Raw genomic sequence first — 26183 nt, 5'->3', positions numbered from 1 at the left:
TTTTCTTCACGTAATTTACTTAAAATAATTACTATTAGAACATCTTTGATTTAGAATTTGGTAGGAATTGATAATATTGGTAAAGATTAGTAAGAACAATTTCAATTCTTTTGTACAAATCATAGACGAGAAAGCTAAAAAGAAGCTTGGAGATCATCTTTTCAGTGATTTTCAAATTCTTTTTTAGAGAAGCAGTAGAATTCTTTTGTTTTGCTGAGGTGCCTTAGGACCTGCTGAGCAGGGTCATTGCCTGTGGGGTTTGGTTCAGTGGGTTTGCCTAGACCCCCTTCCCCTTTCAACCTGAGTAGTCCCAGTGTTATGTTTATTTTGGTGATAAATGTATGTTTTTATGAAATAGTTTTTATGTTTAAAAATGTAAGTTAGGTAACTAGTCCTGTTCCTTCATTAAATAAAATGTTTTCTTAAATATTTATTTTGAGAGAGAGAGAGACAGAGCACAAGCAGGGGAGGGGCAGAGAGAGAGGGAGACACAGAATCCCAAGCTGGTTCTGAGCTGTCAGCGTAGAGCCCAATGCGAGGCTCAAACTCAGGAACCTAGAGATCATGACCTGAGCTGAAGTCGAACTCTCAACCAACTGAGCCATCCAGGCACATTGTTCCCTCATTTTAGTGACAAAATTAAATTACAGAGTACCAGAGAGTTAAAGTTAAATGGAATCCTGATTTTCAAACTTAAGTTGTTAAGTGAAACCATACTGCCTCCGTGTGGCTTTAGTGATAATAGAAATCTTCTTAAGCCATTTTATTTTTTATTTAAAAANGCCCGAACTCATGAACTGTGAGATCCTGACCTGAGCTGAAGTCAGATGCTTAACCGACTGAGCCACCCAGGTGCCTCTTAGGCCTTTTTCAATAGTGAACAATCAAGATTATGTATGACTGGATCTGACTTGATGATATCATACTTGAGTATGAGTATGTCATACTCGTTTTAAGACCTGAAATGAAATTTAAGTGAAAATGATTTGATACTGGTACTTGTTTTATTTACAAAGGTTTTTTTTTTTTTTGAGTATGAAAAATGCTAATAATTGAAACTCAAGTAGATTTTTGTCATTTTTGAAGTTTAACTCTGCCCTTAAATTCTTAAAACATTAAAGACCGCTTTCCTTATGTATGTATGTATGTCAAGTTAGCTAACATACAGCGTAGTCTTGGCTTCAGGAGTAGATTCTTGTGATACATCACTTACATACAACACCTAGTAGTCATCCCAACAAGTGTATGTATGTGTGTGTATATATATATGTATATGTATGTGTATATATATATATATATTTATATGTATATATATATATATGCATGCCACATCTTCTTTTTCCAATTATCAGTTAATGGAAATTTGGGCTCTTTCCATAATTTGGCTACTGTTGATAGTGGTGCTGTAAACATTGGGGTACATGTGCCCCTATACATCAGCACTCTTGTATCTTTTGGATAAATTCCCAGTAGTGCTATTGCTGAGTTACAGGATAATTCTATATTTAATTTTTTGATGAACCTCCACACTGCTTTCCAGAGCGGTACCATCAGTTTGCATTCCCACCAACAGTGCAAGAAGGTTTCTGTTTCTCAACATCCTTGCCGGCATCTGTTGTTTCCTGAGTTCCTCATTTTAGCCACTCTGACTGGTGTGAGGTGGTTTTTCAGTGTGTTTTTGATTTGTATTTTCCTGCTGATGAGCAATGTTGAGAGTCTTTCTATATATCTGTTTAGCATCTGGATGTCTTTTTTGGAAAAGTGTCTATTCAGGTCTTCTACCCATTTCTTCACTGGATTATTTGTTTTTTGGGTATTGAGTTTAGTAAGTTCTTTATAGATTTTGGATATTAATCCTTTATCAGATATGTCATTTGCAAATATCTTCTCCCATTCCATTGTTGCCTTTTAGTTTTGCTGATTGTTCCCTTTGCAGTGCAGTAGCTTTTTATTTTGATAAGGTCTGGTAGTTCATTTTTGCCTTTATTTACCTTGCCTTCGGAGATATGTCAAGTTAAGATGTTGCTGTGGCTGAGGTCAGAGAGGTTGCTGCATGTTTTCCCTTGTCAGATTTTGATGGTTTCCTGTCTCACATTTAGGTCTTTCATCCATTTTGAGTTTATTTTTGTGTATGGTAAAAGAAAGTGGTTCAGTTTCATTCTTCTGCATGCTGCTGTCCAGTTCTCCCAGCACCATTAGCTAGAGAGATTGTCTTTTTTCCATTGGATATTCTTTACTGCTTTGTCCAAGATGAGTTGACCATACATTTGTGGATCCATTTCTATTCTGTTGGTCTATGTGTCTGTTTTTGTGCCAATACCAAACTGTTTTGATGATTACAGATTTGTAGTACAGGCTAAAGTCCAGGATTGTAATGCCTCAAGGTTTGGTTTTCTTTTTCAACATTACTTTGGCTATTCAGGGTCTTTTGTGGTTCCATACAAATTTTAGGATTGTCTATTCTAGCTCTGTGAAGAATGCTGGTGCTGTTTTGATTGAGATTGCATTTAATGTGTAGATTGCTTTGGGTAGTAGTAGCATTTTAACAATATTTGTTCTTCCTATCCAGGAGCATAGAATATTTTTTCCTTTTTTTTTTTTTATCTTCTTCAATTTCTTTCATTAAGCTTTCTGTAGTTTTCAGTGTATAGATTTTTCACCTCTCTGGTTAGATTTATTCCTAGGTATTTTATGGTTTTGGGTGCAGTTGTAACGGGATTGATTCTTTGATTTCTCTTTCTGTTGCTTCATTGTTGTATGTATAGGAATGCAACCGATTTCTATGCATTGATTTTATATCCCGCCACTTTGTTGAATTCATAAATCAGTTCTAGCAGTTTTTTTGGTGGAATCTTTTGGGTTTCCATATATAGTATCATGTCATCTGCAAAGAGTGAAAGTTTGACCTCTTCCTGGCCAATTTTTATGCCTTTTATTTGTTTCTGTTATCTGATTGCTGAGGCTAAGACTTCCAATACTGTATTGAATAACAGTGGTGAGAGTGGATATCCCTGTCTTGTTCCTGACCATACGGGAAAAGCTCTCAGTTTTTCCCCATTGAGGATGATATTAGTGGTGAGTCTTTCATATATGGCTTTTACTGATGTGAAGGTATGTTCCTTCTATCCTTTCTTTTGTAAAAAAATTTTTAACATTAATTTATTTTTGAGAGAGCTATTATGAGAGCAGGGGAGGGGCAGAGAGAGAGGAAAACACAGAATCTGAAGCAGGCTCCAAGGCATGGGGCTCAAACTCACAGACCGTGAGATCATGACCTGAGTTGAAGTCAGATGCTTAACCAACTGAACCACCAGGTTGCCCATAACCTGACTTTCTTGAGGGTTTTTATTAAGAGAGGATGGTGTATTTTGTCAAATGCTTTTCCTGCATCTGTTGACAGGATCATATCCTTTCTTATCCTTTCTTCTATTAATGTGATATTTCACATTGATTGATTTGTGAATATTGAACCAGCCCTGCAGCCCAGTAATGAATCCCACTTGATTATGGTGAATAATTCTGTTGACTTCTATTTGCTAGTCTCCTGTTAAGAATTTTTGCATCCATGTTCATCAGGGATAGTGGCCTGTAATTCTCCTTTTTTAGCGGGGTCTTTGTCTGGTTTGGGAATCAAGGTAATACTGGCTTCATAGAATGGGTCTGGAAGCCTTTCTTCCATTTCTATTTCTTGGAGCAGCTTGAGAAGAATAGGTATTAACTCTGCTTTAAATGTCTGGTAGAATTCCCCCGGGAAGCCATCTGGCCCAGGATTCTTACTTGTTGGGACATTTTTGATAACTGATTGAATTTCTTTGCTGGTTATAGGTCTATTCTGATTTTCTCTTTCTTCCCTTTTGAGTTTTTGTAGTGTGGATTTCTTCCAGATTGTCCAGTTTGTTGGCTTATAATTTTCATAATTTTCTCTAATAGTTGTATTTCTGTGGTATTGGTTGTCATCTCTCCTCTTTCATTTGTGATTTTATCTATTTGGGTCCTCTTTTCTTTTTGAGGAGACTTTTTTCTTCTAAAAAAGCTGCTCTTAGATTGATCTTTCCTACTGTTTGTTTTTGTTTTTCTTTTTTTCCTGCTGCTGCTGGCTTTGGGCTTTCTTTGCTTTTTTTCTAGTTTGCTTAGGTGTGTGGGTAGGTTCTGTTTTTGAGACCTTTCTTGCTTCTTGAGATAGTCCTGGATTGCTATTTATTTTCCTGTTGGACCTCTTTTGCTGCATCTTGGACTATCATGTTTTCATTCTCAGTATGCTTCTGTATATTTTTTAATTTCTCCTTTAATTTCATGGTTGACCCATTCATTATTTAGTAGGATTTCTTGAAATTATTTATTTTGAGAGGGAGAGAGAGCTGAGGAGGGGCAGAGAGAGAGAATCCCAAGCAGGCTATGCACTGCCAATGAGAAGCTTGTTGTGGGGCTTGAACCTATGAACCATAAACTCATGACCTGAGCTAAAGTCAGATACTTAACTGACTGAGCCACCTGGGCGTCCCTAGTAGGATTTTTTTTAACCTCCATGTATGTGAGGATTTTCCAGTTTTTTTCTTGTGGTTGATTTCAAGTTTCATTGCGTTGTGATCTGAAAATATGCATGGTGTGATTTCAATCCTTTTATATTTGTTGAGGGCTGTTTTGTGACCCAGTGTGTGATCTGTTTTGGAGAATGTTCCCTGTGCACTCGAAGAATGTGTATTCTGCTGCTTTTGGATGAAAAGCTCTGAATATATCTGTTAAGTCCATCTGGTCCAGTGTGTCATTCAGAGTTGTTGTTTCCTTACTGATTTTCTGCCTTGATGATCCGTCCATTGCTATAGGTGGGGTATTAAAGTCCCCTACAATCACAGTATTATTTACACATTTATTTTTGTATTAATTGATTTGTATATTTGGGAGTTCTCACATTGGGGGCATAACCATTTACAATTATTAGCTTTTTTTGATGGATAGACCTGTTAATTACTTTATAATTCCCTCTTCATCTCTTGTTACAGTCTTTGTTTTAAAATCTAGTTTGTCTGATATAAATATGGCTACTCCAGCTTTCTTTTGACATCCAGTGGCATAATAGATGGTTCTTCATCCTCTCACTTTCAATCTGCAGGTGTCCTCAGGTCTAAAATGAGTCTCTTATAGGCAGCACATAGATGGATTTTTTAAAATCCCTTCTGATACCCTATGTCTTTTGATTGGGACATTTAGTCCATTTACATTCAGAGTGGTTATTGAAAGATAGGGATTTAGTGTCATTGTGTTATCTGTGTAGGTTTCATACTTCTGGTGTTGTCTCTGGTCCTTTGTAGTCTTTGCTGCTTTCCATTCACAGAGTCCCCCTTAGGATCTCCTGCAGGGCTGATTTAGTTAAAGACCTTTTTCCTAGAGAATAGGATCTACTTCATTCATGGGCTGACATGCAATATAAGATAAATAAAGTGATTAAGGGTGGAACATTATCCCTATCTTTGAGTTTCTACCTTAATTCACATTAAATAAGTTTGATAAATGTGCAATTTTTCTGTAAAGTTAAAGCTTATAGAACTTTTTTGTTTGTCCTTTGGCATTAGAAAGTTCACTTAGTGCCTAACAATGAAGTTAAAACCAAAGTGATTTAGTATGATTTCTAAGAACATCTAATGAACAGTTGCATTGTATATAAAACAGATAGAAGACCTGATATTTTTGCAATCAGTGTGGATTGTTTGGCCTTGACATTTTGGCAAGATGAATTCTTTAGGATTCTTTATTAAATTTAGAATTCTCTAGACCAAACATAGGCTAATAGCAAATTATACTCTTTCTATTAATATATACATAAGGAAATAGTAATTTTTTAAGTTAGAGATATAATTTATGCTTAACATAATATTAGTTTCAAGTGTAGAACATAATCATTCAGTATTGGAGAACATAATCATTCAATATTGGTATATATTGTGAAATGATCACTATGGTAAATCTAATTGATTACAAGGCAATAGCAATTTTAAAAATTTTAATTAATGACTACTGAACAGAATGACTTGTAGAATATGTTTAGATCCGATTGTTAGGGTACTGAAAACTTAGTTCAGTATAATTTACCCTTTTTCTCAACTTATGATCATTGTTTTGATTTCTAAAAAAATTAATAAAGTGATTATTAAGTTAATTTGGTGCTTCATCTCACTCTATATCTTTTTAAAATTATTTGCAGGAGAGGGCTACTCACTATTTATATGGCCAATTTGGTAAGTAATTCCTTTCTTTTTGTTGTTGTTTCTTTGAATGTTTTTTATTGTGCAATTTCTCTTTTTAAAATCAAGTTCCATTTTAAAAAAAGAAAGGAAAGCTACTTAAATTTCAGAATATTTTCTGTCTTTGGTTTAAAGGATAGTCTTAAAAATGTTTAAAAGTACCTTCATGCCACCTAGTGTATTCCTGTCATACATGACTTAGTTCATTTTTTTCAGGGGGAAGGTGACTCACTGCCCCGTGCCCTTCGTGGATGTTTTTTCTTTAAGCTTAGGTCTTTATCTTCGATAGGATATATATTTCTCTGTATCTCTTTCTCTATATCTTTAATTTAATTTCATGCTCTGCTTCTGTTGCCATTTCTTATTGGAAAATGATTTAAAGATGAGCTTTTGTGATGCCATTATTCTTGGACATCAGGACAGCATTGGTTCTATCTCTAAACATGGAGTATATTTAATAACATAATTAGCTAAGCTTCTTAATCTGTAAGTCTACAGGAATGAAATTAATGTTGCCTAGTCTGTTATTCTTCATAGTAAATATATAATCAAGGTTATATAACTTTCATTGCCAAGTTTATGATTTAAGAATGTATTTATATTGAAATCTTCTAAAGTTGTTTAATAGAATTGATAGGCAACATTGACAAATTCAACTAAAAAGTTATTTATTTATCTGAAGATAGGTTGTTGAATTCTCTAATGAGGGAATATAATTCAGAGTTATATTTAGCAATTCTTTTCAGTTATAAATTTTTAAAATTATAAATTGGTAATATTTGATTTTTGCTCTGTATTTAGCATATGTCAGTTACTATGCTGTATGTTGGTAGACAAGATGGAGATAGTCTTTACGCTTAATGGCGTTTGCTGTCTAGTGAAGAAGTCACAGTAGAAATAATAATGTTTGAAAAGACTGGGATATAAATTATAGTATGCTGTGAGAACCATAATAGTAGCCCCAATTATTCTAGGTTCTGCTCTTCTTTCTTATTTTTCAAACAACTTAAAAATATTTCTCCTGCATACTAGAGTGGATTTGAGTTTTAATGTGTTTTTTCTGTAACCGTGCACATACTTTTCTATACTACCACATGGTGTTTATATTTTAATACCCAAATACTATCTGTATTTAATTTTTTAATGTTTATTTTTGAGAGAGAGAGAGAATGCAAACAGGGGTTGGGTAGAGAAAGAGAGGGAGACACAGAATCCAAAGCAGGCTCCAGGCTCCAGGCTCTGAGCTGTCAGCATAGAGCCCATTGTGGGGCTGGAACTTGCGGACTGTGCATGACCTGAGCCGAAGTTGGATGCTTAAGTGACTGAGACACCCAGGCACCCCAGATACTACCTGTATTTATATACTTGTCTTTAAATTCTAAGTAAAATTTCACAAACATTTTTTGGTGTTTGTGTGTATTGCCTCATTTAGATTGTTCATTCCTGGAGAGACGATCTTTGACTTCGATATAATCAGTGTTGGAGAGTGCTCTTTAAATATTGTACTTTTTATAGAATAAGGCTTTTATTTGAATGAATCTTACATAGATTCATATGCAGCTATAAGAAATAATAGATCTCACATTCATTCTACTCAGTTTCCCCAGTACATTTTCCAAAACTATAGTAGTATCAAAATTATAATATATATTAATATTTAGAGAAAATTTCCTTCTTGACAACGATCAGAATAAGGATCAAAATTTTGATCCTTTAGTAAAGACTTTTTTATCATTAACCACAAAATTTTAGTGAGATCAAAGCCTTTTTTCATATTCCGAGTGTTGACTATGTTTAAAGGAAAGTAAATTTGTACATAACATATTCTTGATACTAATGATAATCTAATAAATTTAATTATTTTCTTTATCTAAATAGAACCTTTTGTTTATACAGTTACTCTACAACTATTTGTGTAGTAAGAGAGTGGTTGGCGCAGAATAGGTAAAGATTTAAGTATTTTCAGAGAGACTGAGTTTATCCTTAAGAAATAACTTTGTTCCTTACTAGACTTTTGTTAAAATTGTCGGCTTAGAATATCAAGAGCAATATTTCCAAATGTTAGGAAGTTTTATTTTAAAATTATTTACTATTTTTAGGTATGTATTTCTGATTTGGAAAGTATGGAAAAGCATAAAAAAGAAAGGAAAAAGTCATCTGTAATTTTACCATGTAGTAATTGCTATAGATTTTTAAAAAATTTTTTTTAATTTATTTTTGAGAGAGAGAGAAGTAGTGTGAGCAGGGAAGGGTCAGAGAGAGAGGGAGACACAGAATCCGAAGCAAGCTCCAGGCTCTGAGCTAGCTGTCTGCACAGAGCCTGACGTGGGTCTCAAACACCTGAACTGTGAAGGAAGAACCTGAGCCGAAGTCAGACACTTAACTGACTGAGCCACCCAGGCGCCTCAAATTGCTATCAATTTAATGTTTATTTTTTATTCCCTTCCTTCTGTTCCAGTGTACATACATATATACACATAGATGCATAGATTTCCAGTACATTTGAAAATGTGGATGGTGTTATGGTTGTTACAGTGACTGGGGGATGTTGCAGGCATTTAATGAAGAGGCCAGGGACGCTAAGCATCCTGCAGTAACGGGACAGTTCTGCATTATGAGGAACATCCCATCTCAAATGTCAGCTGCACTCCTGGGTGGGTACATATTATATATTCTTTTTAAACAGTCAGGGACATATTGTTTTATGACATCTTTTGTTTCTGTGCTAAATAGTTTTTATTGCTCATGATATTAAGTAATCTTTTTTTGGAAGGATTATTCCTATCTTTTCCTTTCTTGTTATATCTTCATTACGGTGGGTTGGTTTTATACATAAACATCTATACACAGCCCCCCTCACAATGTTGTCAGACAATGAAATAATAACTATTTGGTTAATAATAATATCATCTTGTTAATTTTGGCTGTGATAGTTACCCATTCCTTAGTTATTTTGATCAGAAAAATTCAAAGGCATTGCCATGCCTTTGAGTACAAGATAGAGGAATATGCAGATTTGGCTTCATATTGTCTTTATCATCTTATCTTTATTTTTATTAGTAAACATTTATTGCATGCACAGCACTTTGCTAGGTATTGGGACACAAATATAACCTATCATTCTGTCCTTGAAACTGACTTAGTTGAAGATTCAAGATATGCCTAGATCAAAACCTAAGTGATTGATAGTCCAAGATAGTGCATTCATGTCAAATATGTGATAAGATAATACAGTCCTTAGAACTTTAGAAAAGGAAGCTAGCTCTGGGCTGGGGCAATCAGAAAGTTTTATGAATTACATGGAACTTGAACCTTGAGGAAAGGAGGGGACTTGGACGCAGCTCCTTCTTAGAAACATCTCATTGGTGACTACAGGACAGAATTCTTGCCTTTCCAAGGATTGCCAAGTTGGGGTCAAGGTTTATGAAAGAAGAAAAAGATAAGAAACATTGAACATCTACTGTGTTAGACACTGTGAGTGAAATTGTAGTCATTAAACAAAGGTGGGGCACCTGGGTGACTTAGTCGTTTAAGGGTCCAACTCTTGATTTTGGCTCAAGTCATGAGCTCATGGTTCATGAGATTGAGCCCCACGTCTAGCTCTATATTGATAGCACAGAGCCTGCTTGGGTTTCTCTCTCTCTCTCTCTCTCTCTCTCTCTCTCCCTTTCTCTCTCTCTTTCCCCCTCCCTTTCTCTCTCTCTCAAAATAAATAAACAGTAAAAAAATAAACAAGGTTATATAGTTCCTGCTTCTGAGGGACCTTCTCCTTTACTGGGAAAAAAGTACATAAACCAATGGAAATAAACCTCATCTCTGTTTTTTAGTATTGACAGTTGTCTCAGAAGAGAAAACAGTATAGTGTTTGTACTATGCAATTGTGAGGATACAGTTTGCTAGTTGTGTTTGTGTTAGTGTTGTAGGAAACAGGTAAAGAGCTATATACTCTAAATAAAGGACCTCTCTATTAGTGATTTTGTTATTATGAAAAGATCTTTTCTGGTCTCTCTTATAGTTACTCTTATTACCCATGATATCTGTAATAAGCCGTGGTAGGTCTCTGTTATTAGATCAATAGTTTACATCCTTAATTATTAACTAGCCATTTTAATAATTACAAGGCAATTGAATTCATATCCACCTGAAAATGTTTTTTGTTATGTATTTGATAGCTTATCTTGGAAGGAAAAGGGTACAAGTTTTAAAATAGTATAGTTATTTTAGATTTTTAGAATTCAGAGGATTAGTTGTTGAAGGACAAAATATATGAAAGTGTAGGCAGGTATGAAATAAAGAATTTAATGTTTTTTCTTGCCTCTGCCCAAGATATGGCTATAAAATGATGGAAACGTTTTGTTGGGGCTAATATGCTAGAACCAGTTACCCACATGAACACCAGCTGCTAGGATTCAACTTTGCCATAGTATAATTTAAAAGGGTACACATAAAAGTTTGCATTGATATGATTTCCCTTTATTATGCTGGTTCCCTTTATTATGTCATTATATGACAATGACAGGATCCCAGGCTTTCAAAGTTCATTGTATACTGGGGACAGTTATTTAAAATGCGGTGTTAAGTGAAGTTCATTTATTTATAGTTTAATTATAATTTATGACATTTAAAAATCTCTCCGGGTGCCAGGGTGGCTCAGTCGGTTAAGCATCTGACTTTGGCTCAGGTCATAATCTCATGGTTTGTGAGTTCAAGCCCCATGTCGGGCTCTGTGCTGACAGCTCAGAGCCTGGAGCCTGCTTCGGATTCTGTGTCTCCCTATCTCTCTGCCCCTCCCACGCTCATGCTCTGTCTCTCTCTGTCTCTCAAAAATGAATAAACATTGAAAAACATTTAAAAATATCTTTGTGTATAGGTCAAAACTTTTCTCTGCAATTTCATTTATGCCACCATGCATTCAACATGGGGTCCATTTTAAAACTGAAAATACATATCTAAGAGGCCTGTTTAATTTTAAACACACACAGTATCTTTGATTAAAACATCTGTCTTTGATTTTTCAAACATAAGGTTTGAAAATGTTGATTCATATGTTTTCTTGTAAGGCCACTTCAGTGTAATTAGATTCAGCAGGTATTTATTATATGTCAGTACTGTGCTAGGCACGTGAGGATGCGAAAGAAATACAAAATGAATTGTAAATTAATTGGAGAAATTTGACAGATGAACTAGAAAGAAATAAACTGAAAGTATTAAATTTGTAAGAACAATTCTAAACACCTTTTTTCCAGTTGCTCCTCTAGGCCTTCCCTCTGCAGCCTATGACACATCCATCTAGCTGCCCAGGCCAGAAACTTAGGAGTCTTAAGTCTTTTCTTCTCTTTGTAATCTTAGTTCAATCCATTAGGAAATCTTATTCTACTTTAAAATTATTGTAGGTGTTACAGTGACTTGCCACCTCCATGGTTATAACCATAGTTTGAGCCTTAAATCTCTTGCCTGAGCTACCTTAATAACCTAATAACTGGTTTACATCTTCCCACTCTTGTCTTTCTGAATATAGTCTGCCTTCCACATAAGTAGTCAGAGTTGTTGGAAATACAGATTACAGCATGTCAATCTTCTGCTTAAAACTCAGAAAAACCTTCCCTTCCCACTGTATACCAGATGAAATCTAAATGCCTTACTGTGGCTTGCAAGGGTCTGACTTCATCTACTTTTTCTTCTCATTCTTTGCACTGGCTTTCTTTCTGTCTGTTGAACACTTGAACACTTTCTGTCTGTTGAATACTTTTACAGCCTTAGCATTTGCTTTTCTGTGTGCTTGGAAATCTGTTTCCCCAAATTTCTTGGCTAGCATCTTCTAGTATACTTGACCCATTGTCACCTTCTGAGAGGGCTTTTTCTTATTATAATGGTTAAACAACTTCCCCTCACCTCTCTACTCTCTAACTGGTAATCCTGTCTTTTTTTCATGGCATTTATAAGTACTGAATTTTTTATTCATTTGTTGCCTTTCTTCCCTCACTGTGCATAAGCTGCTTAAGGACAAGAGAGTCTTGCTTGCTCCCTGACATATCTCTAGTACCTAAAAATACTGCTTAGTATATAGTATATGCTCAATAAATAATTATTGAATGAATGTAGACTAGGAGCAAATACTACTTAAAATGGCAAAAATGAGAGAGAATGATCTCTGTTCTTATTTCCCCCCTTCCAATAGCCCTCAGTCCCAAGTCCTTTAAGCCAACTAAATGACCTTGTTTTCCCAGAGGAAATAAACAGAGGAGTAAGTGGATCTGCCCTCAGTTGAGTTCCTGAACTCGTAGATCCTTTTTTGGAAGCCTTCTTAGAAGTACCAGAATTAGGGATGACACCGCTCTTTAGGTTCTTACTCTGACTCAGTTAATTGAGGAATGTATTTCTGGTACCCAATATAACAATAGGCAATGTTGAACTCTTATCTTCATTGTAGAAGGTGAGATAATAGGTTTCTTACGGTTGCCAAGGCTTTCTTGGTCAGAAAGGCAGAAGAGAGGGGGATTTTCCCAGAGACTACAGCCAAGCTTGTGAGCATGGAAAAGAGAATTATTGGGACACTTGGGTGGCTCAGTAGGTTAAGCATTTTTGGCTCAGGTCATGTTCTCATGGTTCATGTCTGAGCCCCACATTGGGCTGTCTTCCTGTCAGCACAGAGCCCGCTTCGGATCCTCTGTCCCCTTTTTCTCTGCCCCTCCCCTCCTCACTCTCTCTCTCTGTGTCTCTCTCAAAAATAAATAAACTTAAAATTTTTTTTAAAAAGGGGGAATTGTTAGAGACTCTCTCTTATTTTCTTTTATTTGATAGTTTAAGTCATTTAAAAAAATTTTATTTATTTCTGAGAGAGAAAGAGAGAGAGAGAGAGAGAGAGAGAGAGAGAGAGAGAGAGACAGAGACAGTGTGAGCAGTGGAGGGAGATACAGAATCCGAAACAGGCTCCAGGCTCTGAGCTAGCTGTCAGCACAGAGCCCGATGCAGGGCTCAAACCCACGAACCGTGAGATCATGACCTGAGCTGAAGTCGGACGCTTAACCAACTGAGCCACCCAGGCGCCCCTTTTATTGGTTAGTTTAAAACTATATTTTTAAGATATTCCCATACTGTTAAAAGTACTTACTTTGAACTTGACAGCATATTTTCAAGACGTGTGTGTTGTTCTGTGTACTTCCAACACATTACTTCTAACTACTGCATAAAGTGCCAGAATATATATTCCCTGTGTATGTTCTATAATAGTTCTTTAAAGATAGAAATCATATATCATAAAATTTACCCCCTTAAAGTTTACAATCCAGTAGTTTTTAGTATATTCACAGAATTGTGCATCTGTCACCACTATCTAATTTTAGACAGTTTCATCTACTACGTTTTATTTGTTCATTCTTCCAGCAATGGATATCCCACTTGCTTCCAACTCCTCAGCATCACCATGTGATGATGAACATCTTTGTACATGACTGTCTTGTGAATTTTTCTGGGTGTGCATGGATAAAATTTAAGGAAATGAATTTTTAGATCATGTACTTTCTGGTGAAAGGACAGAATGGTTTGGAATGTGAGTAATACTATTCTAGAGTTCATTTGGAGGTAGAATTATTGTTAATTTAAGAGAGAATTTTGACTTGTGCTTCTTTGTCTCATCTTTCTATTTGAATAATTGGATTACTCATCTTAGAGATTTTAGGATTGAAGGTTGAACTTTGAAACGATTAGGGACTCTGCTATAAATGATTTGGAGTAGTACTGCTACTAATAACTTTGGTCAGTTAGACCAAAGGGAAAAAGACTGTAATTTCTCTTTGGTTATAGCTTGTCTTTAAAACTAGTCTTTATCATATGTCTTTGTTTTCTATTTGCTTGGTAAAAATAATGTAAAATACATATTAGAAAATTGAAAGAAATTTAAAGGAAAATCAGTAAAAATAAGTAAATAAATCCAAAAGAAGCAGATGTGAAGAAATGGTTTTATAAAGAAATATAAATAAAAGAGACAAAGGAAAGTAATATATAAGAAAGGAAAATGTAAAACACAAAACAACCTATGTAATAAGCATTTGGCTTTCATTGACCCTGAAGGGGGGGTGTAGGTCTTCTTTACTTCTGGGTGGGCGTGGTCTCTGCTGACACCCCTAGTGGAGGTAGGGGCACAGACGCCTAGTTGCCAGCTAGTGGGGATGAAAGCGTCAGCTCTGTGCTTGTTATTCTCTGACTCTTCCTCATTGGAGGTATTATGGTGCCTTGTTGTAGCTTTGTGAGGGTAGTCATTTGGTCATTGCTGGTGGAGATTGGGCCACAGGTTTGTGTGTGTGTGTGTGTGTGTGTGTATGTGCGTGTGTGTGTGTGTGTGTGGTGTTTGGCTTGAGTAGAGTGGTTATTGTCTAAAAGTTTGTGTTTTGATAGGGTGCCCTTTTCTTGGTGCTTTACCAAGACAGAGCAGGTTTTTGTCTGTGCTTATTAGCATTTACAGCTTGCCAGTCTTCTTCAGCTCTCTAACAGTGGGATAAATAAGGCAAAAAGAAAATGTAGATACTCACCATCATGTCATTCTTTGGGTTGTAAGATGTCTAGATGGTCTGCTCTCTTCAATTTTCAGTCTTTAATGCTTGCTTTATATCTATAGTCCAGGGTTTTTAGTTGTAATTAATGGGAGGAATAAGGAAAATGTGTATACCTGATATTCCCAGAAGTAGAAGTCCTTTATATATAAATTTGGTAGTCAGATATAAGCACTTAAGAAACCAAGATCAGGATCTGGCAGAAACAATTAACAACAAAACAGACCTGCAGAGACTGTGTGTATTAGGATTATCTGAAAATGTCTTAAAAGTAGTGTGTTTACTATGTTTAAAATAAAAGAGGACTTCTGATGCAAGCTAAGTTGGAGTAACAGGAAACAGATTTACCCCTCTGACTGAAACAACAAAAAACAGACAAAATAAAAGAAACAACAGTTTTTAAAACATTGTACAATAACAGTGAAGAACGTGATTCCTGAAAGATTGGAAACTAGTGGGATGAGTTGTGTGGTTGCTTTGACTTACTATGTGGAAAGCATTTTTAGACCGTGGAGAAGGGATGTAAAAGTGAGGCAGAGCCTATTTCTATCTCAGAGTTGACAAGACATAGCTGGGAGTCCAAGGACATAGCTGGGAGTCCAAGGGAGACAAGGTGGCTAGAGTTTGCAGGTAGCAGAGGGGAGAAGTAGCTCCAGAAATGTGCAGAGGATCCTGATGAATAGGTAGGTGGGTTCTGATTGGTGCATGCAAGTGAGGAATCTACTGAGATTGGAAAAGAAACCAGCAAAAAACCTATTAGAGGCAAAAAAAAAAAAAAAAAAAAATCCTCTGATGTCATGCAGGGCTAGGAATAGTTAATGTTCCCCCCATTGAGAGTTGAAAATTTCATAATTTTCAAGGTATTGGGAAGAGTTAGAAGTCATTAGAAGCATTAAAAAATTTTTACCTCAGAGTGGGACAAAATTAGCCCTAGACTAAATACTGCTCTGCCCCCAACTAAAACACCAGCAACAACAATAGCAATAACCAGCAAGAGATGAAAGGGTCTATTTCCAAATAACTGCATCTGCTAATAAATCTAAAGAAAATTATGGGAAAACAAAAATATACAACATTCAACAAGGTAAAAATCATAATGTCTGGCATACAATGAAAAATTATCAGGCATGAAAAGAATTAGGAAAATAGCTACTAATGATAAAAATAAATCATTTGAAACCAACTAAGAAGTGATACCTATGATAGAATTAGTAGACAAGGACCTCAAAACAGTAGTTATTGTTGTATTCCATGTACTCAAGAAGTTAAGGGAAATACTGAACATGTTAAGCAGAGATATAGAAGATATGTGTTAAAAAGACCCAAATTAAACTTCTAGAGATGAAAGCTGTAACATCTGAGATGAAAAATACACAGAGTAGGATTAATGGCATATTGGACTTTGCAGAAAAAAACTAGCAAGCAAACATCAAGGCATAGGAGTAGAAACTATCCAAAATGAAACACCAAGAGAAAATAAAAAATATGAACAGAATATTAGTGATCTAATAGGACAACTTGAATTTGTCCAATATGCATACATTTGGAGTCTCAGAAAGAGACAGGGAGGGAGAATCAGTAAAGGCATTTGGAGAAACTTGATGAAAACTTATCCATCATATCCAAAAAGCTTCATGGGAAGCTTAAGAGAACTTAAGCACTCTGGGAATATGAAGGAAATGAATCATCATGGTCGATTAACCCAGTGATAAAGAAAAAACAAATCTTGAAAGCATCCAGAGAGGAGAGAACATTTTATACAGAGGAATCATGACAGATCATGACAGCAAATCTTTCATTGGGAATAACACAGAGCAGAAGACAGTTAAGCAGTATCTTTAAAGAACTGAATTCAAGGAACTGTCAACCTAGAGTTGTATACCTAGAAAAATATTTTTAAAAGACAAAATAAAAACTTTTTCAGATATACAAAGGTGAAGGAATTCATTGCCAGCAGACCTGTAGTAAAGGAAATGTCAAACTTTGTCAAGAACTATTCAGGAAAACGATAGCAGTTAGAAATCTGAGTCCACACAAAGAAATGAAGATCACTGGAAATGGTTAGCTGCATAGTTAAATAATATCCCTTTAAAAGTATAATTATAAAAATAATAGCAATGTAGTTTATGAAGATTATAGTATCTGTAAAGTAAAATATAGCAACAATAGTAAAAAGGTCAAGAGGGAAGAATGGGAGTATGATGCAAAATTTTTATGCTATACGGGACATTGTATAATAGACTGATAATTTTAAGGTGCATATTATAAATCTTAAATTAGCCCAACTAAATGTAACCTAAAAGTAAAAGGACACATCCATTAAAAGTAAACTAAAATGGGTTTAAAAAGAGACCACTTTAAAAATAAAGGAATAGATATATTTAAAGTAAACTGAAACAGGTTAAAAAACTAAAGTAGAAAGTGAGAAAAAAGATATATCCTGCTCACTTTAAGCAGACATAAGCTAGAATGGCTATATTAACATTAGACATAGTAGAGTTCTGAGCAAAGCATATTACCAGAGAAACAGAAAGTTATTTCATAACAGTAAAGAGTTAAGTGAATTAAAAGTATATAATAGTCCCAAATAAGAGTGCTAATAAGAAAGCTTCAAAATAAGTAAAGCAAAAACTGACAGAACTGCAATGACAAAAACACACATTCACAATTATACTTGGGATTACAACATTCTTCTCTCAATAACTGATAGATAATGATAAAAGAAAATCATTAAGGATATAGAAGCCTTAAATAACACTATCAACTACCTTGGTATGGTTGACATTTATAGAATTTTCTATCCAATAACAGAATGCATATCGTTTTCTTTCTCTCCCTCCTTCCCTCCCTCTTTTCTTTTCTTTTCCTCTCTTTTTAATTTAAATCAAGTTAGTTAACATAGTGTTAATAATGATTTCAGGAGTAGAATTTAGTGATTCATCACTTACGTACAACAACCAGTGCTCATCTCCAAAAGTGCCCTCCTTTATGCCCATTGCCCATTTAGCTCATCCCCCCACCCAACACTCTGCCAGCAAACCTCAGTTTATTCTCTGTCTTTTATGGTTTGTCACCTTCTCTGTTTTTATCTTATTTTTGCTTCCTTTCCCCTACATTCATCTATTTTGTTTCTTAAATTCCGCATATGACTGAAGTCATGATATTTGTCTTTCTCTGACTTATTTCACTTAGCGTTAATACACTCTGGTTGAATCCACGTTGTTGCAAATGGCAAGATTTCATTCTTTGTGATCTCTGAGTAATATTCCATTGTACATACATACCGCATCTTCTTTAACCATTCATCAGTTGATGGATATTTGGGCTCTTTCCATACTTTGGGTGTTGTTAATAGTGCTGCTATAAATATAAACATTGGAGTGCATGTGCCCCTTCGGAGCACCACTGCTGTATACTTTTGATAAATACCTAGTAGTGCAATTGGTGGGTCATAGGGTAGTTCTATTTTAACTTTTTGAGGAACCTCCATACTGTTTTCCAGAGTGGCTGCACCAGTGTGAGTTCTTGCCAAAAGTGCAAAAGGGGTTCCTCTTTCTCTGCATATTCGTTAACATAAGTTGTTGCCTGTGCTGTTACTTTTAGCCATTCTGATAGGTGTGAGGTGGTATCTCATTGTGGTTTTGATTTGTATTTCCCAGATGATGAGTGATGTTGAGCATCTTTTCATGTGTCTGTTAGCCATGTGGATATCTTCTTTGGAAAAATGTCTATTCATGTCTTTTGCCCATTTTTTCACTGCATTATTGTGTTTCAGGTGTTGAGTTTGATAAGTTCTTTATAGATTGTGGATACTAACCCTTTATCTGGTATGTCATTTGCAAGTATCTTCTCTCATAGAATGAACATTATTTTCAAGTGTCATTAAGATTGACCATATTTTGGACTATAAGACAAGTTTCAAAGGATTCAAGTCCTACAATTTGTTGTTTGGCCAAATTGTCATTAGCCAAATTAAACTTGAAGTGATTAAAAGATACTGGAAAAATCCCCGAATATTTGGAAATAAACATACTTCAGAAGATACCATGAGAGACACTAGAAAGTATTTTTTTTTAAATATTTTTATTTATTTCTAGGAGAGAGAGAGAGACAGCGTGAGCAGGGGAGGGTCAGAGAGAGAGGGAGATACAGACTCTGAAATAGGCGCCAGGCTCTGGGCTGGCAGTCAGCACAGAGCCCGACGCGGGGCTCAAACCTATGAACCACGAGATCATGACCTAAGCGAAAGTCGGACGCCCAACCGACTAAGCCACTCAGGCGCCCTGAAAGTATTTTGATCTGAATGAAAAAGCAAACACAACATATCAGAATTTGTGGTATATACTTACTGCCTATTTACAGGGTAGTTATAGCACTTAATGCCTGTTTAGAAATAGACTGTATGGCTCAGTCATTCGGGCATCAGACTCTCGATTCCAGCTCAGGTCATGATCTCAGGGTAGTGGGATTGAGCCCTGCATTGGGCTCTGTGCTGGGCATGAAGCCTGTTTAATATTCTCTCTCCCCCTCTCCCTCTGCCCCTCTCCTACTCACATGCATATGTGTCTGTACACTCTCTCTCAAAAGAAAAAAAAAAAGAAACAGAAGAAAGGTCTTAAATCAGTGACTTGAGTTTCTACCTTAAGAAACTAGAATAAGAAGAGCAGTTAAATCCAAAGAAAGCAGAAGTAAGGAAACAAATATTAGTGTGGAAATAAGTTAAAAAATGTTGAAAACCAAAGAAAAGAATAAATATACATAATTTTAGTTCTTTGATAAAGTGAATAAAATTGATGGATCCCTAGCCAGACTGATAAGGAAAAGAAGACAAATTACCAATATCATTAATGAGAGATGTTATATCAATATACTGTATACAGGTATTAAAAGTATACTAATTGATATTTTGAACAAGTTTAAGTCTGTCTATTTGAGAGCTTAGATGAAATGGTTTCATTTCTTAGAAGATACCACCAGAATTCACTCAAGGAGAAATAGATAACACGATTATTCTTGTATAGTAGAGAAACTGGATTTGCAGTTAAAAACCTTTCCCCAAATAAAATACCAAGCCTTGGTGGCTTTACTGGTGAGGTCTACTTAAATATTTAAGGAAGAATAATACCAGTTCTACTCAAACTATATCAGAAAGTTGAAGAGAAGTGATTACTTCCATAATCAGTGAGGCCAGCATATTTTATTTTTAGTTGAAGTATGGTTGACATATAATATCAAATTAATTTTAAGTATACAGCATGGAAATTCAACAATTATCATATACATTATGAAATGCTCACCATGGCAAATGTATTACAATTTTATTGACTATATACCCTGTGCTATTCTTTTCATCCATGTGACTTATTTATTTTATAATTGGAATTCTGTAACTCTTAGTTCTTTATCCATTTTGCCCATTGTCTTCTTCCCCTTCCCTTTGGCAGCCAGTTCTCTATATTTATGAGTCTGTTTCTCTGTCTTTTTTGTTGTTGTTGTTGTTTGTTTTTGAGAATCCACATATAAGTATAATTATATGGTATTGTCTTTTTCTGTTTATTTCATTTAGCATAATACCCTCTAGGTTCATCCATATTGTCACGAATGGTGAGATTTCATTCTTTTTTTTTTTTATGGTTGGGTAATATTCCATTGTGTATATAGACCACATCGTCTTTATCTATTTATCTTTATCCCTTTATCAGTGGACATTATAGTTGCTCCCATATCATGGCTATTGTAAATAACTTTGCAATAGACATAGAGGTGATATATCTTTTCACATTAGTATTTTCATTTTCTTCATGGAAATACCCAGAAGTGGAATTGCTGGATAGTATGATATGTGTTTTTTGAGGAACCTCCATACTATTTTTCAGGACGGCTGCACTAATTTACATTCCTTCTAACTGTGTACAGAATTTCCTTTTCTCCACATCTTTGCCAACACTTGTTATTTCTTGTCTTTTTAATATGAACCATTTTGACTAGTATGAGGTGAGATCTCATTGTGGTTTTGATTTGCATTTCTCTAATGATTAGTGATGTTGGCCATCTGTACCTGTTCTTTGGAGAAGACAGTCCTCTGCACATTTTTTTAAAGTTTTTTTTAATGTTCACTTATTTTGAGAGAGAAGAGAGAGCATGCATGCGCGTGTGAGCGAGTGGGGGAGGGGCAGAGGGAGAGGGAGACACAGAATCCCAAGCAGGCCCCGCAGCTCTCGGCACAGAGTCTGCTGTGGGGCTTGAACTCATGAACCATGAGATCATGACCTGAGCTGAAACCAGGAATTGGATGGTTAACTGGCTGAGCCACCCAGGTATCCCTGCACATTTTTAGTGAGATTATTATTGTTGTTGTTTTTATTTGGTGTGGAGTCATAGGAGTTCTTTATGAATGTTGAATGTTAACACCTTATTGGATATGTCATTTACAAATATCTTCTGCTCTGTAGTCTGCCTTTTTGTTTTGCTGATAGTTTCCTTCACTGTGCAAAAGCTTTTTAGTTTAATGTAATCTCAATTGTTTATTTTGCTTTTGCCCCTTTCCTGAGGCGGTAGCCAGAAAAATAATTGCTAAGGTTGATATCCAAGAGATTATTACCTGTGGTTTTTTTTAGAGATTTTATGGCTTCAGGTCTTACATTTAGTTCTTTAATCCATTTTGAGTTTATATATATATATAATATTACTGAATCATAAAAGAGAGGAAAATTCTGTCATTTGGAATAACTGGGTCAGATATTGAGGGTGTTTTTTTAAGTGAAATAAGTGAAATGAAGAAAGATGAATACCATATGATTTCAGTTATATGTGGAATCTAACAAAGCAGATTATATAGAAACAGAGTAGAATGGTGTTTGGCATGAGCTGGGATGGGGATAGAGGGAATGGAGAGATGCTGGTCAGTGAGTACAAATTTCCAGTTATAAGATTAGTAAATTCTAGGGATTTAATGTATATCATAATGATTAAATTATATTTCTATTATATCTCAGAAAAGTTGGATTAAAAAATAAGTATATAAGCATATTATGTTGATTTATAATAAAGTGATAACCCAGTTGAATGACTAAAATCATAAATAGATAAAAGTAAATTTTGAGTTGCTAGTTGAATGGAACTAGAAGTGTTCATTTTTATGTTGTCCTTCTGACTTTGTCTGTTTTTCTCTTTTTCTTTATTTTATTATTTACCCACATGTGTTTATGGGTTGGGAGTTCTCATCATCAAGGCCACTGCTGTTAGGATGTATAGTATAGCCAAAACTAGTATAATGCAAAATACTCACTAATTCTTAAACCACTATCTCAGGTTAGCATGTCATTGTCCTTGGGAGTCTCTAAATAATGTCCTGTGTTGCAGACATTTGGCAGTTTGATGCAAATTAAATGCAAATCAGTGGAAAATGAAACTGCAGGTCTTTTAAAAGATGTGACATTTCATTAAGCCCCTGAAAGTTAATATTTATGAAATTATTGAATNAAATGAGTTTATCTATCTATCTGTAATATTTATTTATTTATAAAGTTTATTTATTTTGAGAGAGAGGGAGAAAACATGTGGGAGAGGGGCAGAGAGAGAGAGAGAGAAAGGGGGGGGCGGAAAGAGAATTCCAAGCAGGTTCTGCACTGTCAGAGCAGAGCCTAATGCAGAGCTTGAACCCACAAACTGTGAGATCAGGCCCTGAGCTGAAATCAAGAGTCAGACGCTTAACTGACTGAGCCACCCAGGTGCCCCTGAAACTTATTTTTTAAATTATGGCCCCAGTTAGACTATTTCCTCACTATTTAAGTTGAAATGTTTGTCCTTATTTCAAATTGACCAAAATTCTCTTTGTGAGATTTCAGTTTTAATTATTCTTATAGATATTGTGGGCCTTCCAAAGTGCTTTTTAGAATTTTTAGATTAAATTAAGGGAAAAGAATTAGATTATGGCTTAGGAGCCCAAAGATAGAAAATGAAATCATCATTCTGCCAGCCAGTATAGTAGACTGGGTCCACAGGGGTGAGTTTGCTTTTTGAATAGTTTCTTCCCGGTAACCTGGCTGCCTCAGTTGTTAGAGTATGTGACTCTTGATTCTGGGGTCCTAAATTCAAGCCTTACGTTGGGGAAGAGTTAAGATGGATGAGGGGTAGGGAGACCCTAGGCTTGCCCCCTCCCTGGAACACAGCTAGATAAATATGAAGTCCCTTGCTGGGCATGGAGCCTACTTAAAAACATCAATTTGAATGATTTTTTCCAAGTGTCAATGAGTTGTAGTTTATACTCACAAGAATGAATCCTATGGGAGTTTTATGATGTGTGAATCATGGACTACAGTGTAATACTTAGGCTGTTTTTATGTGCTGCATACTACTGTAAGTAAGAAGGGGAAAAGAAACAATACTGAGACTGATTGTGAGGTAAGGGACATATCTGTGTAAGGCCTAGAAGTAATTGTACAGATCAGTTAAACAAGGATGCAGTACTTGTGGTGGCATATTACATTTAAAAAGTTATTTTAATGTTTAATTTTGAGAGAGAGAGAGAGAGACAGAGTGCGAGCAAAGGAGGGGCAGAGAGAGAGGGAGACATAGAATCTGAAGCAGGCTCCAGGCTCTGAGCTGTCAGCACAGAGCCCGATGTGGGGCTCAAACCCCCAAACCATGAGATCATGACCTGAGTCGAAGTTGGAAGCTCAACCAACTGAGCTACCCAGGTGCCTCAATTTGTAACAGAGACTTTGGCAAACTACTTAGTCCTGCACATAGCTAGAAAAGCAGAAGTCTAATCCTCCTATACGTGCAAACATATGATATTTGTCTTTCTCTGACTGACTTATTTCGCTCAGCAGAACACCCTCAAGGTCCATCTATGTTGCTACACATGGCCAGATTTCATTGTTTCTCATTGCCATGTAGTATTCCATCATATACATAAACCACATCTTCTTGATCCATTCGTCCATTGATGGACACTTAGGCTCTTTCCATGTTTTAGCTATTGTTGAGAGTGCTACTATGAACATTAGGAGGAACTTAACTGAGGAACAAGGGGGAGAAGAAGGGGGGAAATGGTGGGGGAAAGGGAGAGGCAAACCATGAGAGACTCTTGAATGCTGACAAAAACTGAGGACTGATGGATGTGGGGGGGAGTGGGAGGATGGGCATGGAGGAGGGCACTTGTGGGGATGAGCACTGGGTGTTATGTGGAAACCAATTTGACAATAAACTATTTGTAAAAAAAAAAAGAAAGAAAGAAAAGAAAAGCAGAAGTCTAGAGTAGAGCACAGACTGTGTTCCAGTAAATTCATGCATAGTCACATTTATTTGTTTTCTTTGAACCCAAACAAAAGCAGCATATACAGGGAATTTTGAAGAAATGTGGAATATTGAGCTTTGTAACAGAAGCTCTGGTAATTAATTTGTTAAAAAAGGGACTGATTTAGCACTTAATGGAAGATGTTTTAAAAATGTATTAAAGAAATTCATTTAATTTTAAGAAATTTCATAAGCCAGACCTTTAAGAAGTGTCCATTATTTTGTTTAAAAAACACTGTAATGATCAAAGCCTGTAACATTTTACTAATACCTTCTTTTGAAAAAAAATTTAAACAAATGCATGTGTGTATTTATTTATTTTTATTGAAGTATAATTGATATGCCATGTTACCTTAGCTTCAGGTGTACCAACATAGTGAGTGGTTCTGTAGATCTATATAGGTTGTACTATGCTCACCACAAGTGTAGCTACTGTCACCATATAATGTTACTACAATACCATTGACTGTATTTCCATGCTGTGCCTTTAATCCTCATGACTTATTCTTTTCATTACTTGGAAGCCTGTATCTTCCACTCCACTTCACCCATTTTCCCATCCCCCCTTCCTTCTGGTAACCATCAGTTTGTTCTCTGTATCTATGGGTTGGTTCTGCTTTTTGTTTGTTTGTTTTCTTATTAATTTTTTTTTTGTTTTTGTTTCATTTATTTGTAAAATCATATGGTATTTGTCTTTCTCTGACATCTATACCTTCTTAATAATGCTAGATCATGTTAGTTTATAGATTTTTTTCTCTACATTAAAAGTGATTTTAGTGACTTTCTTCTTTAAAGATTTCTGTCTCCATATTTCAAGTGGGACATTTTTTAAGGTAAAGTGATTTTTATTTGTCTTGAGAATTGTGGTTTATCTCTACCCTACCTCATGCCAGTCCCTCTTTATTTCAGTAAACACTTTTATAGGCATCTTCACTTTTATACTTATGCAACTGAACCCTATTTACATTGAGTTTACTGCCTTTGAGGTCTATAAATTGTGTAATTTAATGGTTTAGCTGGCATTGGCTTTTCTATTAATTTTTTTACATATAGAAAATATTAGGTAGATAGTTACATTTAGAAATATTTATTATTGAATAGAATACTCATCAGTTTTTTTAGGAGTAATTTTGCTTTCCAAAACAAAAGTGAGTTTTAGTTTATAATTTTGATTTCCAAAACAAAAGGGAGTTTTCCTTACATAGAAATTTTAGTTTAATGTCACAAAAAAAAAAAGAGTAAAGCCTGTAATATTTAAATTTATTATTGTGCTGGTCATTTTGGAATCACAGTCTAAGAAGATCTTCAGGAAATCCTGGCATAGTCTTAGAAACTTATTACACATTCAATCAATTTATATAGAATTTAGTTTATTTAACACATCAGCAAAATAAGTATCAATCCTTGTTTACTTTTCATTTATCTTAGAATACAGATTAAAGATAATTTTAGTTGCTTTAGCAAATCTGAAGATTAAAAATAGGTTTATAAAATCACTTTTCAATTTTTACTCTTTAAAAAAATTTTTTTAAGTGTTTATTTCATTTTTGAGAGAGACAGAGTGTGAATAGGGACGTGTCAGAGAGAGAGGGAGACACAGAATCTGAAGCAGGCTCCAGGCTCTGAGCTGTCAGCACAGAGCCTGACGTGGGACTTGAACTCAACAAACTGCAAGATCATGACCTTAGCTGCAGTCGGATGCTTAACTGACTGAGCCACCCAGATGCCCCTTCAATTCTTACTCTTGAAAAAAATCAATTAGGATCCATTCTTTGTTGTTTTACAGTTTTGACCCACCTCTGGCCAATGATATATATATATGACAGTAGCTGTTAATTTATGTGCTACAACTGCATGTGTTGACATAGTTTACAATGTAAAACTACATATTTTCTACATTAGAATTGGTATAATTCATCTGGATAATTATTAGCCTTTATAAACAAACTTTTTTAGTGCTTCCAGTCAGAAAACAGTGACATTGAAAGCCTAAGCTTTTGTAACATATGGCTTCAATTTGCATTTTAATCAGAATATGGAAGTCATTACTCTGACATCTGAAACTGAGGTAGCAATAAAAAATTATCACTAACAG

General features: G+C 35.3%; 1 protein-coding gene across 1 annotated transcript in view; it reads left to right on the top strand.

Moving 5' to 3' along the window:
* Window positions 1-26183, top strand: part of TMEM135 (transmembrane protein 135) — a 234669-nt gene that overhangs the window by 36322 nt on the left and 172164 nt on the right. The window contains exon 4 of the mRNA XM_077778976.1: window positions 6200-6233. Within this exon, the coding sequence (XP_077635102.1) occupies window positions 6200-6233 (34 nt within the window). The remainder of the gene's footprint in view (window positions 1-6199; window positions 6234-26183) is intronic.

The sequence above is a fragment of the Crocuta crocuta genome, unplaced genomic scaffold, assembly GCF_008692635.1.
Source record: "Crocuta crocuta isolate KB4526 unplaced genomic scaffold, BGI_CrCroc_1.0 scaffold148, whole genome shotgun sequence".
NCBI lineage: Eukaryota > Metazoa > Chordata > Mammalia > Carnivora > Hyaenidae > Crocuta > Crocuta crocuta.
Note: the sequence above shows the minus strand (reverse complement) of the source record. Positions and strands in the feature narration are given on the sequence as shown.